Source organism: Zootoca vivipara, chromosome 2 (genome assembly GCF_963506605.1).
Source record: "Zootoca vivipara chromosome 2, rZooViv1.1, whole genome shotgun sequence".
NCBI classification, from domain to species: Eukaryota; Metazoa; Chordata; class Lepidosauria; order Squamata; family Lacertidae; genus Zootoca; species Zootoca vivipara.
Window position 1 is genome coordinate 67,055,092 of NC_083277.1, and position 23,429 is coordinate 67,078,520.

The 23,429-nt window shown below is 45.6% G+C and overlaps 1 protein-coding gene across 1 annotated transcript; it reads left to right on the forward strand.

Moving 5' to 3' along the window:
• Nucleotides 1-18,033: 18,033 nt before the first annotated feature.
• SMIM32 (small integral membrane protein 32) lies at nucleotides 18,034-22,020 on the forward strand. The gene has a single exon (XM_035108025.2). The coding sequence runs from the start codon at nucleotides 19,331-19,333 to the stop codon at nucleotides 19,649-19,651; it is 321 nt and encodes a 106-aa protein (XP_034963916.1). The 5' UTR covers nucleotides 18,034-19,330; the 3' UTR covers nucleotides 19,652-22,020.
• The last annotated feature ends 1,409 nt before the right edge of the window (nucleotides 22,021-23,429 follow it).

The following is a 23,429-nucleotide window of genomic DNA, read 5'->3' on the forward strand; positions in this document are numbered from 1 at the left end:
GCTTCCACTAGTGGAATGGGTTAGGTGACTTCACCTCATAGCTTCTGGGATGTTTTCTTTTGCAATCAATTTGCTTAGCCAAATCCATTCGAAAGTTTAGGCACAAGGAGATAGAAATAATTCACACATAACAATGTGAGCCATTTCACGATGGCTTTCTGCCATTTCTAAATAATTGCACAGGCTACGAAGAGGGGCTCTTTGATTCAATATTGGAGCCGATACTTTATAAATCAGAGAAACAGAGTTCTAGCAGCTACATCCTAACAACAAAACAACACCATGTTTCCAAAGTCCTTTACAATGTTTGTTTCAAAAGGATCTGATGTAGGATCTCTTTTTTTTTGCAATGCTATTTTGAAATAGGAAAATAAATAAAAGCAAGGCTGTTTTGCTCAAGAGGTTTGCAATTTACAATAACAGTTTGTACCTATTGGATCATAGAATAATCTAGTTTAACCTCTGCCTTTTCACAGAACCTCCACACATTGTTGTCACCACCACCCAATCCACATGTACTAATGCACAGCATCAATCTTCACAGGATATGCCATTGTAAATTGCTTTGTGTCCATGGCTATCCTTACAAACGGTATTTTTTATGATTACTTTGACATTCCTAGTTCTATATTTTTCACTGGAGCCAGACAGCAGTTTTCTCTCCCCTAGGCTTTGTGTATGTTATTTTGCCTTTCCTCACTAAAAAAATCCAAACCCATTAAATATCCACCATTCATCCCTTGTAGATGATTGTCCTTGCTATCTTGCCCATTCTTTGAGTCTTCAGAAACAACAACAACAACAACAACAACAACAACCCACAAGTATAGGTTTGAATATGTTCTGGGGGAAAAATGATGGAGATGAGTTGCCTTATAATGGCTTCAGGTCCACATAGTGAGTACTCTCTACCGAGTCTGTTTAGAAATAACTTTCCATGGTCTCCAAGAAGAAGCCAGAGGCCACAACACTCCTGCTTTGCAGAGTCTTGGCTAGAAATACATGGGGAAGCTCTGAAGTAAGGATGGACAGACTCATTAAAGTCCAGCCCCTCCCAATTCTGCATGGGGACAGGATTCTGTGTGTCTCTCTGTGGAAATATAAATGTAGATAAAATAAAAATAGTACCTTTGAGGTGGTCAGTATTGCAGCCTTTAGACCACCTTGTCAATACTTTTACGAGTACTCCTGCACATTATGCCCTGCCTTGAGATGGATATAATGTGAGATGCTATAAAATAAATGATAGATAAACAATCTGTTTTCCCAGAGGTGGCAGAGGAGTCAGGCACAGACCATCTTTGGGTAGTTGTTCAGACTCCCAGAACTCTAGCAGGGACCACACCTAACTTCTATGTTGAGTCCTTTTGAAAATTAATGTTCCCTTGTTCTTATCAATTCCAGGTGTCAGGGTCACCATTTTAATTTCCCAAGCACTTTAGTGGCCTGGTGAGAAATTAAAATGGCATTCCCCAGCTGCAAACGCTGTCAAGTATACCCTCTTTTACACAGGAGGGGTTTCACTGATGTGTGTGGGGGAGCCACAAGTGGGTATTTTTCTGAGAGCCCCTCAAACCTGGAGCCAGTCATGGCAGTGGTGTCTGAAAACAAACAAAGGTACCAAAAAAACACAGAAAACTACCACCTTTGAAGCGCCTGAACATGAAAACAAATTCTTTGATGGAAATCAAGGACTCTGCCAGCCTCCCTGAGTCCTGTGGCCACCTACCATTTGCTGCATATTCATTGTGGTGGCACAAGAAGCTGTGTATTGTGGTTAACTTCTTTTGTCATAGAGTGCTTTTTAAATGTTCCTGCATGCACTGCTAGGAAAAGCTCGGCAATCACTCCAGGAGCTGCATATTAATGTGACGGAAACAATCCAACCCAGAATTCTATTAGAAAGAAAAGCTGCAGTAATGTTTGCGAGCAAGATGCAAGTTGAGTTTAGTGAGAATGTACTTCAGAATCTAATTGACAGAAGTAATTGGCAATGCTGGGCAGGCAATCATTGCCACAATAAAGCAAGTGAAGCTTAGAGAGGCAAACGGCAAATGGGAGATACTGTAGAATGGCACAGAGGAGAAGATTTGCATGTAAAGAAATTATTGTTAGTTGGCACCAGACATCAGCAACCACTGAAATTGTGTTCACACAAATGTTTTGCCTTCAGATATCCAACCAGCTTCATTACTAAAAGTTCGGCTCCACCATTGACAGCAATAACGTCCACTCCTTTCTAATCAACCTGCTGTCTTCTGTTTCCCATTCGGAGTAGAACTGCATTCAATGGATCACCTACAGTCCCATGAGAAATGATTAAGTAAGCAACTTACAGTGCAGTCCTAACCACGTCTACTCAAAAGTAAGTCCTATTGAATCCAGCGGGTTAGGATTGCAGCTATAGATGGCAAGGGTCGTTTTGCTAACATTGTGACCAACATTGTGGCTACAGTATAATAAGCAGATCTAGGAGTTGCCAAAAACTGGCAGGTATTGAGTGGGAACTAGGGACCATTTATCATGCAGGCTCCCCCCCCCAAAAAAAAACCTGGAAGGCAAGTACACACCTAGAAGGATGTTGAAAAGCCCATTTGCTCTGCTTGAGATGTTGCTCCTCTGCTTTCAGGGTTTGCCATCTTCTGTGCCACTGAAGCTGGAAACTGCTGGCACCTGCTGCGCTACTTGCCCAATGGTAGCACAGCTGTAGTCTATTGCCACCAACCCCCCTGTCTATCTCACTTTCTATCCCATCCCACTCTGGCTCCTCCAATTAGGGATGGACTTTAGAAAACTTTGGTAATATGGCGCCCTTGTACAAGGCCAAAATGGATCTTCTCAATTATGGATCATCTCAATTTTGCACCCCCTTTGGTTCGGCACCCTGTGCAGGGGAACTGCCTGCCTCGCCCTGAATCCAAAGCTGTTGCTGTTGCACGCACAGGAAGTCTGGGAAACGTGATTCTTTAGGGCTCTTGAGTCCATACGAATTTTGTTCCCCTGGCATCCTAGCACATGGGGCAAAGCATGGGTGTGTTTAGGTGCCAAGGGTCAAGGCCTCCAGCGAACCCTGCTTGGAATAAGATAATTCCAAGGGAAGGGAAAGTGGTGGGGCAGAGACAAAAAAATTGTGCAAGCCACCCCTGATTTTACAAAGCTCCATAGTGGTGTGAGGTGGGTTTGTGTGTGTGTGTGTGCAATGTAAGAAGACGCGGGTGGCGCAGGTGGCGCTGTGGGTTAAATCACTGAGCCTAGGGCTTGCTGATCAGAAGGTTGGCGGTTCGAATCCCCGCGACGGGGTGAGCTCCCATTGCTCGGTTCCTGCTCCTGCCAACCTAGCAGTTGAAAAGCACGTCAAAGTGCAAGTAGATAAATAGATACTGCTCTGGCAGGAAGGTAAACGGTGTTTCCGTGTGCTGCTCTGGTTCACCAGAAGTGGCTTATTCATGCTGTCCACATGACCCGTAAGCTGTACGCCGGCTCCCTCGGCCAATAAAGTGAGATGAGCGCCACAACCCCAGAGTCGTCCATGACTGGACCTAATGGTCAGGGGTTCCTTTACCTTTTAATGTAAGAAGAGTCCCGCTAGTAGATCGGACCAAAGGCTCGTCATTGTCCAGCATCCTGTTCTCACAGTGTCAAGCAAATGCCTACGGAAAGCCCACAAGGAGGACATCGGCACAACAGCACTTTCCCGATTTGTGATTCCCAGCAAGTGGTATTCAGGCGGATACTACCGTCACCTGCTTCTGAGGGGGGCTTCTATTCTGAGCTGCCCTCAATTATGAATTTGCCAGAGCAATTACGTGTCTAAATTGACTTCCTACAGGCACCTGGGCACCATCCACAGTTTTAATACCATACAGTAATAGGCAACTGGCAGCTTTTTGATCTGAAACCACCTGCTTCCTTTCTCCAAGTTTATTGAAACGGGTGACATGGATGCATGAAAGGGAATCAATTGTGTGGGCCCACACTGCCCCTTTCCCACATGCCTTGTGGCTTCCAGGAAAGGCAGGCCAAAGGAGAGATCCCGGCTGGGCTGCAGCGTGGCTTTGATTTAAAATAAACTCTCGCTTAATGTTTTTGCTTCCAGTAAACACACGCTTTTGGGTCTTAAATCCTCCATTCAGAAGCCATCCAAACACAATGCATCTTGCCCCAGAGTCAGCTGAGAGCATTGCTGCAGCCGGCCTACCTGCATAAATAAACCCTCACATGAGGGGTAATCGGGACTTCCAGAGGCATTTAGCTGAGGTAGAGCAGCTACGGATGTTCTCCCTGCCCCCACCCAGCCTGCCATGGTGCACAATACGCAAGGCCAGCCAAGTCTTCCCTTTCACAACACCCCAAATGCTCTGTCTGAGGTGACCGCCTAACATGACCTAACTTTCTCTTAGGAACATATGAGCTGCCTCCTGTCAGAACATTGGCGTGTCTAGCTCAGCATTGCTAATACTGGGTTGTATCCCTTGCTAGTCCTACCAGTATTAGAGCTATTGAAATTAATGGGCATGACTAACTGAGGTCCATTAATTCCAATGGATCTACTGGGTAGGCTTTAGGTCAGGGGTCAGCAAACCTTTTCAGCAGGGGGCCGGTCCACTGTCACTCAGACCTTGTGGGGCCCAGACTATATTTTGAAGGGGGGTGGAGAATGAATTCCTATGCCCCACAAATAACCCAGAGATGCATTTTAAATAAAAGCACACATTCTACTCATGCAAAAACACCAGGCAGGCCCCACAAATAACCCAGAGATGCATTTTAAATAAAAGGACACATTCTACTCATGTAAAAACACGCTGATTCCCGGACCATCTGCGGGCCGGATAACCAAGCGGTTATCTCTTTCTTGGATTACTGCAATGCGCTCTATGTGGGGCTACTTTTGAAGGTGACCCAGAAACTACAACTAATCCAGAATGCGGCAGCTAGACTGGTGACTGGGAGTGGCCACTGAGACCACATAACACCGGTCTTGAAAGACCTACATTGGCTCCCAGTACATTTCTGAGCACAATTCAAAGTGTTGGTGCTGACCTTTAAAGCCCTAAACAGCCTCGGTCCGGTATACCTGAAGGAGCATCTCCACCCCCATCGTTCTGCCCGGACACTGAGGTCCAGCGCCAAGGGCCTTCTGGCGGTTCCCTCACTGCGGGGGAAGCAAAGCTACAGGGAACCAGGCAGAGGGCCTTCTCAGTAGTGGCACCCGCCCTGTGGAACACCCTCCCATCAGAGGTCAGAGAGATAAACAACTACCGGTACCTGACATTTAGAAAATACCTAAAGGCAGCCCTGTTTAGGGAAGTTTTAAATCTGTGATATTTGATGTATTTTAATGTTTGTTGGAAGCTGCCCAGAGTGGCAGGGGAAGCCCAGCCAGATGGGCGGGGTATAAATAATAATAATTTATTTTTATTATTATTATTATTTGGCCCAGATCCAGCCCCCGGGCCTTAGTCTGCCCCACCCATGCTTTAGGTCCTTTCTGTACTTACCAGTTATACCGGTAGTGGTACAGTTGCTGGGATTTCCCCCAGATATTTTGGCATGGCACCACACAACATTGTCATTATTCAGCTAGAATTCCAGATACCAAAAAATAAATCCTTTTTCTTCTAATGCAATAATAATAATAATAATAATAATAATAATAATAATAATAATAATATCTGACTTTTCTGAAATCTCTGCAATTGTTCCTCAACTATTGGCCTGGAGGCTGAGGGAGATGAATGGGCAATTGGAACTGAATTTTGCCCATTGATTTTTAAGTAAATCATCAAACCAAAATCAACAATTGGCACATAGTAGTTACAAGAGTTACTCAAGCCCCTTCGCCACGACAAGGCATTGATGTCATATTTGCGCAGAGATCACCAGGCAGCCATTTGGCCGAAGAATTGATGCTTTTGAATTATGGTGCTGGAGGAGACTCTTGAGAGTCCCATGGACTGCAAGAAGATCAAACCTATCCATTCTGAAGGAAATCAGCCCTGAGTGCTCACTGGAAGGACAGATCCTGAAGCTGAGGCTCCAATACTTTGGCCACCTCATGAGAAGAGAAGACTCCCTGGAAAAGACCCTGATGTTGGGAAAGATTGAGGGCACTAGGAGAAGGGGACAACAGAGGACGAGATGGTTGGACAGTCTTCTCGAAGCTACGAACATGAGTTTGACCAAACTGCGGGAGGCAGTGGAAGACAGGAGAGCCTGGCATGCTATGGTCCATGGGGTCACAAAGAGTCGGACACGACTAAATGACTAAACAACAACAACAGTTACAAGAGGGCAAATCAGGAAGTGAAGTCATTAACTAGCATTAGGCAATTGACTCAGCCCTTAGCTCAGAGGGCACCCATCTGCAAAGCCTTACAAGGTTGTTGTAAAGATTACTAATGTGGTCTGCATACTGTTCTTTGAACTCTCAGAAGAGTTATGTAGATGCTAAAAATTCTTATGACTACTACATCAGAATCCACTCCCAAAGCTGTTATGGAAATTTAGGGAACTGGTTATCCAGTGCATCTGGGGTAGGAGTCATATTTGCGCAGAGATCACCAGGCAGCCATTTGGGACTGTGGTTGATAGAGCTTACTATATTTAACCCACAAACAAACACCATGCTAATTACTAGGCCATTCAATTAAAAAGGCTTTCTGCCTGACTCAGTGCTTCAACGGTTGATTTGTGTATTCATAGCAATTTGATTTGTTTAGCTTAAAGGAAGAAGCCATTTTAAAAGCAACAACAATGACACAAGATTTCCTCTTACAAAAATTATTTAGAAGATAGCCACAGATCAGTAATTTCCCTATTCCTCAAAGTTAAAGGCCCCACGGTGGCTATTCTCAGCAATATTGGCTCATCCTTTAATAATCTATGCTATAAAATTTTAATATAGCATAGCAGTGTTGTATATGCCCCAGGAGAACAGGATCTAACTTCCTCGTGGAAAAAAATAGAGAATCATATCTCCAGAATTAGAAAAATGTTCCCCGCTGCCAAACATTTCTCTGCCAAGCAACAATAACATTGGATAGTAAACAGATACAGTATTCTCTGTGTTGTGCGTTTTTGCTTTCTTCTAGATCACGGGTGTCAAACACAAGGCCCGGGGGCCTAATCCGGCCCGCCAGACCTCGTCATGTGGCCCGCGTAGCCGCCGCCGACAATAACCGCTGACAGTAGTTCTGGAGCCTGCGATTGGCCAAGGGTCAAAACCGGGGGCGGGGCTGCAGGCGGAGGCCGGGGCGGTGGAGCCGCGCTGATTGCCTTGGCCAGGGAATTTCAATTTCGAATGAGGCTGAGGGAGGCGGTGGCACAGCGGCCAGACGGGGAAGTGAGATGCAGGAGGAGGAGGAGGAAGCCCGCCGAGGAGGTAGGAAAGCCCTACAGGCGCTGCCGGCAAAGTTGGTGCCGGGACGGAGCAGCGCTGGATTTTTTTTTTGCAGGCTTTGCTGTTGTCTCCGAGAACGAGTGAGGCGGCACTGGGGAGCCGCCGCCCGCCGCTTCCCTTCCTCTACTCGGCTGCATCCGGGAGGTGGGCGAGCGAGCGGGCGAAAGGGACGCAGAGTGAGCCTGAGGGGGAAGTAGGCGAAGCGCAACAGTCGCTCTCTTAATGGAGCCGGGTTTCTCTTCCCTCTTCCCCCGTTTTCTCCTCATAGACACTCGGGAGGGTGCCTGGCTTTTGCTCTGCCCCCCACCCCCGAGCCGCCCTTTGGCTTCTCAGTTCCGGTGGAGCTGCTCCCTGGGGGGCGGCCGGGAGGGAGGCGGCGACGACGGCATGGGTTCCTGCTCTTCCCGCTCTGTCGCCGCCACCTCTCAGCACCTCGTGATGTAGGGCTCCAGATGGAGTCGTCTCGCGGTTTGAGTAGGTGGGAGGGGAATTTTTTTGGGGGGGGAGGTTTTCAAGCCTCCTCTGCCTGCAGTCCCGGTAGGGAGAGGCGGCGGCGAAGACGACAACAGCGCGGGTGGGGGGAAGAGCAGCTCTGAGGCGAAGATGCACGTCCGCTGGGGCTGCCGCCGCCTTCCTCCTCGGGAAATCCGCTGCCCTCCCTCAGCGCGAGGGGAAGGGACTCTGGCGCTGAGGAGGGAGGATGCAAAAGCAAAGCAGGGAGTTGGTGCTGCACCGCATGTTCCTGCCCCTCTCCAAAGCATGGGGTGGGTTGCAGCGTGTGGCATCCTGCCTAGCGGGGTTTGGGTGTGCGCAGGGCGGGAGAGGGAAGCCCTCTTTCCATCTGCAGGTTTTTAATCCCAGCAGTGGCTTTCTCCTTCCTGCCGAAGGTTTAGTTGAGCCCCCCCCCCCGGAAGCCGTCGATCCCCACCTTTTGTTCAAATTTCCCTCGTTTACATCCCCTCCCACACACGCGCCACGACGCAGGAATGTGATCCGCGTGGGGGCGGGAATGAGCTTACATTATTACAAAAAACAGTAATAATTGAATGCAGTGACAATAATTTATGATAATAAAGAGTGGACACATAGTCCTACAGACACAACCGGCCCTTTGAGGGTGACCAAACTGCTGATGCGGCCCCCGATGAATTTGAGTTTGACACCCCTGTTCTAGATGTACATTAGCATGGGGAAATATTTCAAGGGCACAATGGGTAAAATCATTTATTCGTGGCAACGTAAACTTAAGAAATAGTATGTACTGGCCCCAAATGAGGTCTGAAGGCATACCTTATCCTAGAGTCATACAATTATAGAGTTGGAAGGGACCCCAAGGGTCATCTAGTCCAACAAAAGGCTAGGGTCCTGTTTGAATCATGCAGACAAAAGGCTGGGGTCCTGTTTGAATCACCACAAAATTGTATGTTGCCTTTGACTTTTCAATAGGTTCAAAAGACAGTGGCTAGATTATTGATTTGAACATTGACTCTCAGGTCATGTCTAGGTGCAACCGAAAATGCTGGTTTCAATCTTTAAAAGCCCTAAATGGTTCCCTGCCCTCAACAGTGTCCTGCCCTGAACCAGCCCATCACTTGAACATTACTCAGTATTCTGGTCCTCCATCTTGACTAGATGGAGGTGCCACATCTCCCCTTCAGTACACAACTGTGGAATGATTCCATCAAGCAGGAAAGGGGGAAATATTTCTGGGTAACAGCCACGATCACCTGTCAATGAGAGACCACCTGCTGCCAACAGTCCTTCATCCTGCAATCTCCATCTGACCTTCAATGCCACTATCTTACATACGAGACCAGAAGCCTGTGTATAAGTACCTGCAATAGGACAGGTAGGCTTGAATTGCTTCCTTTCCCCTTGAGCTTTCTTAAACCTTTTAACAAAACCACTTAATATTAGCTGTTGGGGTTCTCTGTGCATTTGTGGCAGTCTCAAAGGGATATTTCCCCGCACATGTCTAGATCATTTGACTTCATCGGGCTGTGTGCATATTCCATGGGTTTTACAGAGAAGGTTCTGGTGAGGGACAGGAAAGTTGGATGCTTTCTCTGTTTCCCCTCATCAGCATATGCCTTGAACCTCCAGGTTTCACTTCTACTTGAGGTTAGAGGGAACATAAAGTGGGGTTCCCTTAAATGGCTGGCCTAGGCCAGACTGGAAGTGGTGGCAGTAGAGGAGTAAAGCCTTCAGAGGTGGGGCAGTTAGTGATCTGTGTCCTTCCAATTGCCATGCCCTGATTCTCCACAGTGGCTTGCCTGGTGTCAAATTTGAAACCAGGTAAATACCCCTCCCCTCCCCCCCCTTTTCTTTTTGCCCAGGCATTTTTAGATCAAGTTTCCACACTGTTGCTCTGGCTGCTCTGTTCATTTTTACTGTGTTGATTTTATCATGTTGTTTTATTGCTTATAAATCTTTGTTGCCTGCTGTTCATTGAAGACTGGAATAAGAAATGTCTCCAACAAAGAAAAGGCTCCTGGCCAGAGTGAGGGGTTGGGGAGCTACACCCAGTGCTTGCAGGCAGCAGCACAAATCACTTGTGTTTGTAGAACTGGAAGTGGTGGTGAGACAGATTCCAAGTTTGCACATACTCCCAGAAGGTATTCTTGCACATGGCGGTTCACATGCTGCCGGCTGCCCAGAAAATCTATAAGAAGGCAATCCATATGCTCTTATTTTCCCACAAGGGCCATCTGAATTGTTGGACATCACTAGCTGGGCTGTAATATATAGAGATGTGTGTATTTAAATCAGGCTTCCTCAACCTTGGCCCTCCAGATGTTTTTGGCCTACAACTCCCATGATCCCTAGCTAGCAGGACAGTGGTCAGGGATGATGGGAATTGTAGTCTCAAAACATCCGGAGGGCTGAGGTTGAGGAAGCCTGATCTAAATGCTCTATCAGTGGAGGGTGGTCCATGAGTGCCAAATGAGGCATCGCCCTAGCATCCTCAGTCTGTCTTGAACCAATCACCATCTGCCGCTCTTATAATTTGCCAATCAGGGGGCAGCTCTGCATGTTACTGGCTCTGGCTCATCTACAGTTGGTCTTCTGTTCCAACAGCCCTCCCCCCCCTGCAAGCTGTAATCCTACACCTACTTACATGGGAGTAAGTCCCACTGAACTCAAGTACAGTAGGTCTTACTTCTGAACAGAGGTGCCCAGGACTTCACTGTTGGGATTTTTAACAGCTCTAGACTAGAAAAAAAACCTTTAAAAAAGATATTTCCAAACAATATGTTTAGGAAAGAGCCGTGGATGATTAAAGGCAGGTGTCCACCTTTGCCTGCAAAAGAACCCCATGCCCAATTTTCTGCCACTGATAAAGAAATAAATGTGTTTGAACCACTAGAAAACCCATTCAGTATTTGTGAGGTTTTTCTAAGGAAATGTGTCTTCCAGTTTTTGCAAGAGGCTTTGCTTACAAGGACAAAGATGAACTGCCACTCCCACCCTTCGATTTATTACTCCTGCCAACATGGTGGAGACAGGTCCATAAAGTAGCGGAGTGATGGGGAAAAGTCCACAGATTAACATTCCCCCTGCCAGCCCCTTCTCTCGCTTTACCAGCAAATGGATTTTCTACTCACGTTGGGAACAATAATAAATAATAGCTCCCTGTGGGAAACAGCGTTTCTTCTTTAACTTACTCAAATGGAAAACTATTAATGCAATTCATTTAATATCTCTTTCTTTCTTTGCGTATTTCACTTGGGCGATGTTAACCGGCCAGGACCTAGCACAAACATGCTTTTCTTCCTCAAATGGACAAAAGTGGTTTTTAAAAACAACAAAGCGTGCACTGTGCACACGCAATTGCTGAGTCCAGCGAAGTGCGGGTCCTTATTTGGTGCAATTCACATAAACATTTTAGAGTGATGTCGGTGAGCTGCTAGGTTCATGGTTAGCAGCGCTGAATATGCAGCAAAGTGGTTCTTGATTGGTTTTACCCCATGCTCAGATGATCAGATTAGAGCACACTCTGCCACGGCAAGTTTACAGTGCAGATGGAGCCACAACCTGGCAAACCTTGATTTGCAAGCAAAATATACTCAGAGTCCAACAATGTAGAGCAGTGTTTCCCAACCATTTTCTGACCATGGCCCCTTTCTGACCTTGTTTCCTTCCTGTGCCCTCCCCTGCCCTACAGGTAGAAAAGTAGCTATTTAAATGGTTTGCCTGTAGATAGAACATGTTTTATTTACAGTCCTTATAACTTTTACAAAATATGGTTACATAAAATGAAAATGAAACATTGCTGAAGCAGAAGAAAATAGAATCATAGAGCTGGAAGGGACCCCAAAGGTCATCTTTCTAGTGCAACTCCCTGCAATGTAGGAAACTCATCGAAAGCATCCATGACAGATGGCCATCCAACCTCTGCTTAGAAACCTCCAAGGAAGGAGAGTCCAGAACCTCCTGAGGGAGATCCATCTTCCATGTCTCATAAAAAGTAAACAACACTTATTTGACCCCAGTTATTTGACACAGAGGGGGCAATGTTAGAAACTGAGATATGAAAGCTAGGACCTAAATGGCACCTTAAACCTAGGTTATGGGCGCAACAACCGAATGTCTAGGCATGGCTTTTTTATAACGAGAATACAAAGCTGAAAATGAATGAACTGCAGCTGAAATATTATGTTCATTTTTCACAAGGTCGAGTCCTTCCCCTGCCCACCCCCCTAATATTCTTAAGAGGGTCTCTTCTCCAGTTTTCAGAGAGTAGCTGGAAGTGGGGAGGCAGAGAAAGGTCCTCCTTTCCTTCCACTCTGCAGTTTTAATCTGAAATCTTAGGCGCTGTTCTAGGGGTTCTCCAGACCTCACAGATCCAATTTTGTGGGGCTAATGGACATGGGGGGGAGCCCTGTTGCACAAGCAGAAGTTCTTCTTCAGGGCTCATTAGGGGAACTCCGCCCATGTAATAAACTTGGCATAGCATCAGGATAATTTGGTGGCTTTATAGGCATCTTTTCCACGTTCATGCATGTATGTAGGGCTATATTGATGTATTATGGGGGATGGAAAATGTTTTGTTTTACATGTGTGTCCCACTGAGCAAGTCCAATGGGGTCCATAGCTACTTTCCAAGCGTGGAGGCAGCCGGCCACCTTTTAGAAAACTCCTTCCTTTCCCCAATCCAAACACATTTTTCTGGAAGTTGATACAAGCATGAGCTTCCTTACAGTGACCCAGGTCCCAGACCACTAGTCGGCCTGTCCTATCATTTGGCATAGTGAAGCAGCCATCTCAGCCAGCTGATTTAGGGCATTGTGAAAGGGCGGAAAACTATTAGTTATTGTTTTGTTTTTGTTTCCTGATTTCCCGATAACAACAGCTATCAGGACTCTGTATGCATGGCAGTGCTTGTGGAATTTTCTACCCCAGGTGCCAAAGTAACTTGGGATGACCCTGGTAACAGCTCTGAAATTGTCTTTGGTGGAGATCTTGCCTTATTCCTGCCACCCAAAAGCTTTTAACTATAAAGGCCGGAGATGGAGTCCCAGAGCTTTACGGGCGCTACATGGCACAAACAATGCCCCTTCTCTGTAACCATTTCTAATGTTGCAAATTCATGCCACTTGCTTAAAATAAGAGTCATGGGTCTGGCTCAGCCAAGAGTTTAATCAAAACTTAGTCCTTAGCATGAAAGCATCACAAGAAATCCCTCTCCTTGCCAAGTCAATTTATCTCCTCCCAGCTTTGTTTATGCATGACATCTCCTCTAAGAACCCAAAGTGTGTGGTATGCAGCTGAAAGTTAAAACTGTGGCTGATAAACATGGTGTCAGGCATCCGCTTTAATAGAAAGCCTGTGGGAAAATATATAATAGCAGGTTTCAATCAATAGCGCCTTGAAGCATCTTGTCTGCAAGAGGAGCATTTGAGCCTCACAAGTCCTTAGGGCGGCAGACCTGCTCCAGAAATACTTGTGTGTATGGATGGCTGCATTCAATTCCCAGCTTAGCTATTTATCTGTACTGGTACTTCCAAAGATTGCATATTTCCCCCTCACAGCAGCAGAAGTAGCAAAGCAATGAAGAGTAGTCAAGTGAGTTCATCCATTTAAAGGAGCTCGCTTTGCAAGCATTTTTATGAGGTAGTAATGTGGTGGTAACCTTATCACTGAGGGGTTTTTTCCCCCTTCCTTCACATGAATTATCACATCTAACTGCAGAATGAACTAAGCAGTTCACCCAGCCACCGAAGACAAACTTAGCAGACGACACATACTGGCAAGCCTGCATTGTGTTTTCCACTTCCCTGAACAGTAAGGCATTCTGGGGAGTGCTGTGCAAGCCAATTTCCTTGGAAGGAGAGAGTATAAGAAACTTATTTGTTAAGGTCTAAATCCGGCACAGAGCTAGGTATTCTTAAGTCCATCCCAGCCCCTCCTAGGATGAGATTCAAGGTGATGTCTGAGTGGAGACCACCTGATCTCCCATCCAGGCAGTTACCAGACCCAGAGTCCAATATCTACCAGAGTTCATTTTACACCTACCCCATATCTATCTATCTGAAAGAGATTCAAATGATTTCTAATGAGATCTTTATCCATACAACCTGGTCACATTCTCAGCATATATGGTTTTTTTCCCCTGCCTCTCCCCCTCCCCCCACCCCCGGTCTCTCACCTCTTGCACAGGTGAAACTTCTTAAATAACAGAAAGCAACACTTTGCTGTAATGACGCTCTGCTGAGGGTGAAATCTCATTGGTGGGCAGCTAGAGAGAGAGGATCTTATTGATTGTGGTACATTGAACATTGCATTCCCTCCTCTGAGGAGCCTAACATCAATTTTGATGTCTTTTTGGAGTCAAGTGATTAAAAAAATAAAGAAATATGCCCAGTACACTTTTATAGCCAGTTTTATTGTTCGGGACCACATTGAGGAATGAAGGGTTAAATTGCCCCATCCCATGATATGATCTAAGTCCTGAAACCCTGGTAATGCTTACAAGCTAAAAGCATAAGGAAAGTCCTGCTGGATCAGTCCAAAGACTTCTCTAACCCAGTATCCTATTTCTTACATTGTTTGAACCAGGCACTCCTGGAAAGCCTCAAATAGAAACTGGTACAGTGGTACCTCGGGTTATGAACACGATCCGTTCTGGGATGCAGTTTGTAACCCGAAATGGTCGTAAACCGAAGTGCCATTTTGAGCATGCGCAAACCACGCACGTGACGGAAATATTTCTGGGTTTGTGGAGTTCGTAATCCGAGGTACGACTGTATTAGGAGGTTCTCATCCTGGGGTTGGTTATAGCCATCATGGCTAGTAGCCATTTATAGCCTTATCCTCCATGAAAGTGTATCATCCCTTTTTAAAGCCATCCAACTTGGGCACCATATCACAAATTCCACAATGGGTGGGGTTCCCCCCCCCACAGGTTTACAGCATCATCATTAACAAACTACATGGAAATACCCCTCTCAAAAAAATCCTACTAGCTACTCTAAGCCAAAAAGAAGCTCCTGGTGTTTTTTTTTCTGTTTCTGTGTTTTTTAAATTTTACTCCTTTTCATTTAGATGTTTTTTTATGGTCAATTAAGCTTTCTGAAATTAAGCTGGCAATTTATTGGCATTACCCCAAGTTATATCTGGCATGCTTAAAGGCTTCTCATCAGCTTGTATATCATAAATAGGTAGGTGGCAAGAACATGTCAGAAAGAGATTAATATGCTTTGTATATTCTGTTCAGACAGGTTCGTTGTAATTCACGACTCTCATTTTTATCCCAGAATGCGGTTTGGTGGCTAAACCACAACAATGAACAAGTTCCATTTAATGACTATGAGTTTGTCTAAATTGGCATAGCTGTAGGGCAAGCAAAGGACTTCAGAGCTTTAATACAATGTTTGCTAGCAAAGGGCAGAACGACTTGCTTTTTGCTATATGCATATGTGCATGACAGATTTACTGGCAGGATCGCAAGGGATAGATTCCTCCGGCTCGCTCACAGTAGCATATTTTCTAGTATTATTATGGGGGTAGAGCTAGGATTCTCCTAAGAGACACCATCCAGTTCTGGTTCTTTACCTTTTTTTCTACTGTAAAGTATGCAGGCAAGGAAGCAGGTATAGTGAAACATTAGTGAGTAGTAGAACAATGTTCTTCTCTTTTTATATATACATAATACCGAGATTAGGTTTTCCTATTGGTAAAGTCTTCTTTTTCCCACTTGGGGAAGAAGCACATAAAAGGTTAAATCTGATGAAGAGTTCTTTTTTTAAAAAAAATAATAATTTTTATTAATTTTTAGGAAAAGAAAACACATACAAAGTATACAACATAAACTCTGTCCCTTCATTTTCCCTCCACCCACAAGCCCACCTCTGCCACCAGTGAGACCCATGGGTATTGGGGAACAAAGGGGTCCATTTTAAGCTTCCTCCCCCCTCATCCCCCCCCCTGCCACTGAGAGGACAAAGGCGGAGGATCTCTGGGGATTGGCTTATCCCCCAGCTATTTCTTCACTGTACTGGAAAAAAGAAAAACAAGGAAAAAGGGGGGAAAAAAACAAAAATATAAAAAGGGGGGGGGGAAGGAAAGGAAAAAAAAAGGAAAAAGGAAAAATATTAATGGCTTCCACGACTCTCCTCCTCCTGGATTTCCCAACCTCTTTACATAGTTATGGCGGGTTTTCTAATCCAATTCAGAATCTTATTCTTATAATATTAACACAATCCTTCTCCTTCTTCATGCTGTCCCCCTCTGAGCCCCCCCCCTGCCACTGGGGTAGCCCAAGGAGTCCAGCAGTCAAAAGGTTCCATTTTTGTGTCTGGGTTTCCCTCCACCCTTCCCTCTCCCCTCAAGGCACCCCCTGCCACTGGGTACCAAGAGTAAGAAGGGGGAGACAGGCAGTTTTCCACCCAAACACCTCCTGATCACCAAAATTATTCAAAAAAATAATTAATAATAAATAAATCTGATGAAGAGTTCTATGCACCTGTAGTCTGAAAACTTAGACACTGGTGGGATTCAGCTGGGTGGCATGACTCTAGCTCTGCAGTCACCAACATGGCAGCTGCGGGAACCAGTATGTTCACCAGCAGCTCCTATGGTACCCACAAAAGGTCTCAGGAAATAATACCTGGAAACCCCACGATGCAAGAGAAAGTGCTCTTCTTCCTGCTCTCTTTGCACTGACAAGGCCTCTCAAACATTGAACCATGCCCACATTTCAGTGGCTGTCAGGATTGTACACCCACCTTCCCATCCATTCTGAAGAGATGCAAAGAGACCAAGCATTGTAAGTAGCTGACGTAGGTACCTTTCCCCCATTGTTTGGGGGCTGGGTGGATATGCCCACATCACAATGTAGCCATCTCTTTTTTTTCTGCTCTTTTCAGATGTGGCAGCCATTTTGTTTTGTGTTGTGTGTCCTGGGTGATTGTTTTGTGACTGGCACCCACGGCGCTTCCTCCAAATTTCCAAATGTGCAGACTGGCACAAAAAGTTTGACAACCCTGCTCTAGCTGCTCTCCTTTCTCATGTCCCTCCACCCATTACCCATCCTCCTGAGGCCAGAACTGTCTCTTTCCCCACAATGCAGGCCTTTACTCTGGGGATTTCCTTCTTCTTAGCTCAGTCACTTAGCCTCTATTCCACACTCTCCTTTAAATCTCATTGGCTGTAGTTTGTGGTTTAGGAGTCCAGATATACCCTGGCTGAAGTTGCAGAGCACTTCTGACCTTTCTGGATGGCCAGGAGGCAAGCCCCCTGCCCCAGTCTAAATACGGTATACAGTACTGTGTGGATAAATACTCTGGCCACCTCATGAGAAGAGAAGACTCCCTGGAAAAGACCCTGATGTTGGGAAAGATTGAGGGCACTAAGAGAAGGGGACGACAGAGGACGAGATGGTTGGACAGTGTTCTCGAAGCTACGAACATGAGTTTGACCAAACTGCGGGAGGCAGTGCAAGACAGGAGTGCCTGGCGTGCTATGGTCCATGGGGTCACGAAGAGTCGGACACGACTAAACAACAACAACAAAGTGTGGATAACTGAGTGAAGAATAACTGAGTGAAGTTGTGTCAAGTGCTTTGAGCTGTGCAGAGAAGAGCAAAGATGCAGAGTGGCTATTCGAGGCTTGGGAGTAGGGTATTATCCTGGCTGGAAGGGAAACTTTGGTGGAGTTTGTTAAGCCTTCTCCCCAATGCTTTTTCTTAGTGTTTTATCATTTGGGGGGGGGGGCTTCTGTGTCCTCTCTAAGCAACAGTTCCCTCCCCATAGAGGTGCACACGACACCATTGTTGTAGCTATAGCTTTTGTGGAAAGCTCTCTCTCTCCCCGCCCCCCTCCGTGTGTGTGCGCGCTCGCTCAATTACATTTATATCCCACATTTTCCTTCCAAGGAGCTCAAGGAAGCAAACCTGGTTCTCCCCTCTCCCCCCCCCCCATTTAATCCCCACAACAACCCTTAGGCTGAGAGGCAGTGACTGGCCCAAACAAGGTCACCCAGCGAGCTTCCTGGGCGAGTGGCGATTCGAACTCCTAGCTCTCTAATTAGGAGCCACTATCAATTCCATGGATTGGAAATGGCTTCAACTGATTACAATCTCGCATTATTATTATTATTATTATTATTATTATTATTATTATTATTATTGTCCACATTGTTGTGACCCGCCTTGGAGGTCTAAAGGTGACGCCACCCCTTTCATGTGTTCGAAGTTGTGCGATGCGTTCCACGGAAGGCTTAGCGCTGCTTATCGGATGGCTCGACGTGAGGCGGAGCGCGGGAGAGAGGCTGGTGGAGAGCCAGGGGCTGATTCCCCTCCAACAAGCCAATCCGACGACACAGAATGAGCGCGCTCATGGCCGGGACTCCCGAGGGAAGAGAGACGCGTCTTGCGTCCCGCGGAGAGTCCCTTGCGCAAGAGCAGAAAGTCGAGGGCAGAGAAGGAAAATCTCCCAGCACGCCGAGTTGCCTGGATTCTTCTGTGGAGGTTTATTGATTGATTCGTTTGTCTGCTTATCTTCTCTCTCGTCCCCAAAGCAGCCTCTCCAAAGCCAGATGGCGCGGACCTGTTTCTTCTTGCCTTTGTAACACCGAGCCTCCCTGCAAAATATCGCAGACCCCGGAAAGAGGCGACGCGCGCGTGCAGTTCTTTCCCCGAGCGGCGCTGCCGCAGACAGTCCAGTCTCCGCGGAGAGACTGGGGAGAGAAAGTCACGTCTGGAAATCCGTCTGGGGCTCCGTTTCCTCACCCCAGCCTAGCGGGAGGATCAAAGGGAAAGGCTTCCTTCGCGGCGGAGTGCGGGGGGAGTCAGAAGTTCCCGATTTGTATTTTCCTTCCATCAGCACCCACCCTCCAAAAAAAGAAAACACTTTCGGCTTAGGATTCGCCCAGAAGCCAACCGATGCTCCAGAGAAGCCCTCGCTCCACAGCAAGGAAGGGAACCGTCGCCGGACCGCCAAAAAGATGTCAAGGAAGAAGTCGCTTCTTCTGGCGGACGTGGATTTGTCATGATCTTGGGGGCAACTCTCCTTGGAAAGCCCTGCGGGGATCTAGGACCACTTCCCTTCGGAGCAAGTGAGTGATCGCCTGCCTCTGTTTGGCGGGCCGGGGAGAGAGATTTACCTCCGCCGCTTCTTGGGTCTTGGCCTCCCCGGGCAGGTCGGGCTTTTCCTGCTGGAGTTGCCAACTTCCGCCTCTCCACGCGACCGGTCCTCTCGAGACGAACCGAGAAGGAAGGGCAGCAAGAAGATTGAGAGGCGAGAGAAACTTGTTGCCTCTGATTGAGCCTGGCTCTTGCCTTATGCGATCTTCATGGAATATTTTTAAAGGAAATAACCCGACCCTTTCCCCAGAACAGAAAGTGGCTGCCTGGCTTGAAAAGCAAACACGAAAAGCCCACCCGGTGACTTCCCTGATGTGCCCTAAGGAAGAGCTCTGAACAGGACAATGTATGGGCAATTTCTCAATTCCACCAGCATGACTGACCCTCACCTCCTCATGCAGACCAACACGCCCTACGTCGGGAGCACCCAGAGACCCGTCAGCTCGTCGGCTCTTTACATGTCGACCGCCCGGGCGTTAAAAGAAGGCGAGATCAATAAGCCGGATCTGGTGACTTACATCGTCCTGTTCTTCTTCCTGCTCCTGGCGGTGACCATCATTGTACTTTTCATTAACTGCCAGCTGAAGAATTCTTTTTTCGCCTCTCTACCTTACGACAGGTCGCTGAGAGAAGCGAGGAGCCCGTGGAAAACGCAAGCTGTTTAATCCTCAGACTTAGGAAATTGGGGAGGGGGAGAGAGAGAGAAAGTCTGATATGAGCTTTGTTGCGATATACAGTACAAGGGTCTTGTGAACCCAGCGCACTGTATAATGGCATCCTGTTTTCATTTGCCCCCGGGCAAAATCCTGCCACATATAAATATGATTTTTCTTAAAGCAAGCAAGAGGAAACATTGTCCGAAGGCGGGTGGTGAGGGAAGAGATAATAACGTGGACTGTCTGAGGCATGGCAAACAAATGGATGTAAATAAAAAGAGCTAATGTGGATTTATATGAGTAAGGTGTTGTGATGTATCTCAAGGTACACAGACCACGGTATTTCAGACTGCAGCTTAAAAGCCTGAATGCAAATTTCAACATTGACAAAGTTCAGTTTTCATATAGTGATGCTTGCACTGATTACAAAGACATGCAGTTACCCTCTGGCGATGGCATTACTGACTATGCTTGTGAAACATGGGTGGTAGCCAGCATGAACGTAGGCAAGATTTAACAGAACCAAGTTATCTGTGATGCAACTGGTTAGTTAAGTATTTTTTATTTATTTACTTGATTTGGGGGGCTACTGTCCATGGCTATGCCCATGGTAGCAAGTGATAGTCCTACTCAGAGTAGACCAATTGAAATTAATGGATCCAATGGGTCTACTCAAGTAGGACCAACATTGGATACAACTATATTCTTAGCAGCTCTCCGCCAAGGAAATTAGGGGGTTTTTTTCCATTCACCCAGAACTCTCTAGTATTCATATGTGGGGGAGGGGGCAGAGAGAGCCCATTCTGAAATCTCAGGTCTGGCTGGATGCCTGCTATGGTTACATCAACTGGCATTACTGAACCTTTGTCTATGGTGTTAAATTTTGAGGTTATAATTAGGTTTGTATCGTTATTCTCTGCATTATTCTGCAAGGTGTTGAGCAAGGCAACTTGAGCTCAAGCATGTCAAACCAATGAGACAGATAAGGCCTCCAAGGAATAAAATATAAAACCCACAAACCATGACTATCCACCACTGTCTAACTAACTAAAGAAAAGGGGGAATTCCATAACTTTTTGCAGTTTGTTTCACTGCACAAACACATTTCCCCCTAAGTCTGTTCAGACTTTTTATCTTACATATGTTGCCCTTTTCCTTGTTAAGCCAAGGAAAAGATCTGCGACTTTAAACTAATAATGGTTAAATGTTTACAAGGGCATAAAATTACTCAATTAAGAATTGAAATGAACTGGAGGAGGATGACTAATAAGTATGTTGTCACCTAGTGAGGTGTGTTTTTTTAAGGAAAGAGAGGGAGAACGTTAAGCCACTGGTGCAAAATTCAAAAAATAGAAAGAAAAAAAACATATTAAACTGGTTAATTCAGTACTATTAAGGCTACAATTCTAACCATGTCAGCGCAAGAGGAAAGCCCCACTGCATTCTGTAGCGCTAACTCCCAGCTAAATAGGTTTAGGATTACACCCCGGCCCCTTTTTTGTTCCAGGATTAAGGCACAAGATTATTATTAAAACAGACCAGCCTACTCGTCAGTGGTCATATAACTGCTATAACTAGCTGATAGATAGGTTGCTTCCATCACAAACCACAAGTGAGTTTTTAACTTGCTCATCAGCACCGTGGAGGGCACTGGAGTTATTTCGGGCTTTGATCTGTAACCTCAAGTATTCTAACATAAACCTGCATTTTGATGACCTGTTATCACTAGGATTCAAAGATCCTTGCCAAGACATGGACATGAATGAGCACATTTCAATACGCTGACGTAGTACACATGGGGTGTCAATTCAGCTATTCCAGTGTGAAATCAATATATGTGATAAGCATATCAAGCAGCACAAACATAAGATGCAAGTACAATTGTTACAGCTTCTTGTGCCTGTGTTGCTCCTTAGCGATTGAGGAGGCTACAGTGATAAGAATGTCAGTGGGTGTGTCTGTTGGATATGTCGGTCTACACATCAAAATGACAACATACATACAAGTGCAGAGGGTTTAAATCAAATCTAGACCTCAACAAGCTGGCAACTAATCTAGGATTGCCGCAGATCACCATTTATTGAGCAATAGTAATATATTTTAGAAAATAAGGGAGCATTTTGTATGGCTTTTCTCACTCGCAAGCACTGCAGTGGTGAGGAATTCTACTTTTTCCACAAGACACACAGGTGTCAGGTTTGCTGTTGATTCTGGGAACTATATAAAGATAGTGTTCTGCAGAGAGTAACAGTTTGCATGTATAAGAGATTCCTTCTAGGCATACTCAGATAAAGGATTTCAGGCAGAAAGGCTTGAATATATTCTGGAAGTGTTGGTTTGAATTCTGCTGCTACTAAGGATCAACAGTGATGAGCTAAACTCAGAGAAAAACCAAACTGTGTAAGATGCTAAAAGTGTGTGCCTTAAAATGTGTTTGCATTTGCTGATCTGTGTGTTAAGATTGGGGGGGGGGGTGGGATCTGAAAAGCCTTGCAGGCTGTTCCATTGTTTATACATCTTGGTAGTTGCAGACACAGAACAAGCTTCTATTTTTTTATGTTCTCACTTATTTAATAATGGTTTGACTTCCAAGCTATCATTCTGTATAGGATGTCCATTAAATCATCAACCAAGATTTCACTCAGCCTAAACATGGAGTTAAATCACCTCTGACTTAAGACACTAGGGTCATAATTCTGAACACACCAATAAAAAATAGTCTAGAGTAGTTTACACTGATGCAATAGTAAATTTGCACAATACAAATATATGTATTGTACTCTTTTTAATTTTTTTAAAAGTAAACCATCAACAGAAGCTATGCAAATAAAAAAATAAAAAATTTACTTGACATTTTTGGGCAATAACAGCTACCTGTATAAATCAAGGTAGTTTAGCACTTACAGTAAGAACATAAGAGACAAAATGACTAGCTAAATGGCCTGCCTGAGCAACTTCTGTGGGTTGTTGCATTTTCACTTCCCCTTCGATGCTTCAACCATTGCAATGGGGAAAAGAAATGGCACCAATGCATTGGGGACATGAAATAACATGTCAGAGGTTCCCAGAGGCCAATGAAAACATTATCACTGCATCTGTGAGCTCTCTCTCTTCATCTTGCTTTCTTAGGATGGACCAGATTAAAAATTTTGCCTTCATCTCCTTGTAGACTTCCTAGAGACAGCAGGATGGCCACTGTTGTAAAACAACAGGTTTATATACAATCTTCCACGCACATAGTGCTGCTCCCCCCCCCATGTACCACCCAAATCTGCTCTAGGATGGGGAACAGATTTTGAGGGGAGGACTGGAGGGGAACAGGAAGGCAGAGGAGGCTCTAGTGCTGGGCATGACAGCATATTCTCTCTCTCTCTGTTTTGGTGTGTGTGCACATTTGTTCTCTCTCTCTTTCGCATAGCCATGATCTTGTGGGAATCAATATCATAGTAGTGCTATTGAAATCAGCAATGACATAATGGCTAGTGAGTTCCGACATAAATGTAGCCTTGGGCTGAATCAACAAAAAGCCAGACTGGTTGTGTGTTGATGCACCACTGACTTTTGTGTTCCATATTTTACCTTGAGCCATTTGGAAACCAAGGCACAACAGAGTTATGTGATCTTCGCCAGAAATTTAACAACAGTGAGTGCCTGAGTTTTGATAGTATAAGGACTGTCCGGCATGATATCAACCTCACATCATCCTGCAATGTAGCCTACAGTTAATAAGTTTGTGGGTGCCAGGCTCCTCTAAATTCCTGGAACCATTAAGTGTCAGAATTTAATT

Coding starts and splice junctions, on each gene's coding strand:
- SMIM32 (XM_035108025.2), top strand. CDS start 19,331: ATGTATGGGCAATTTCTCAATTCCACCAGCATGACTGACCCTCACCTC.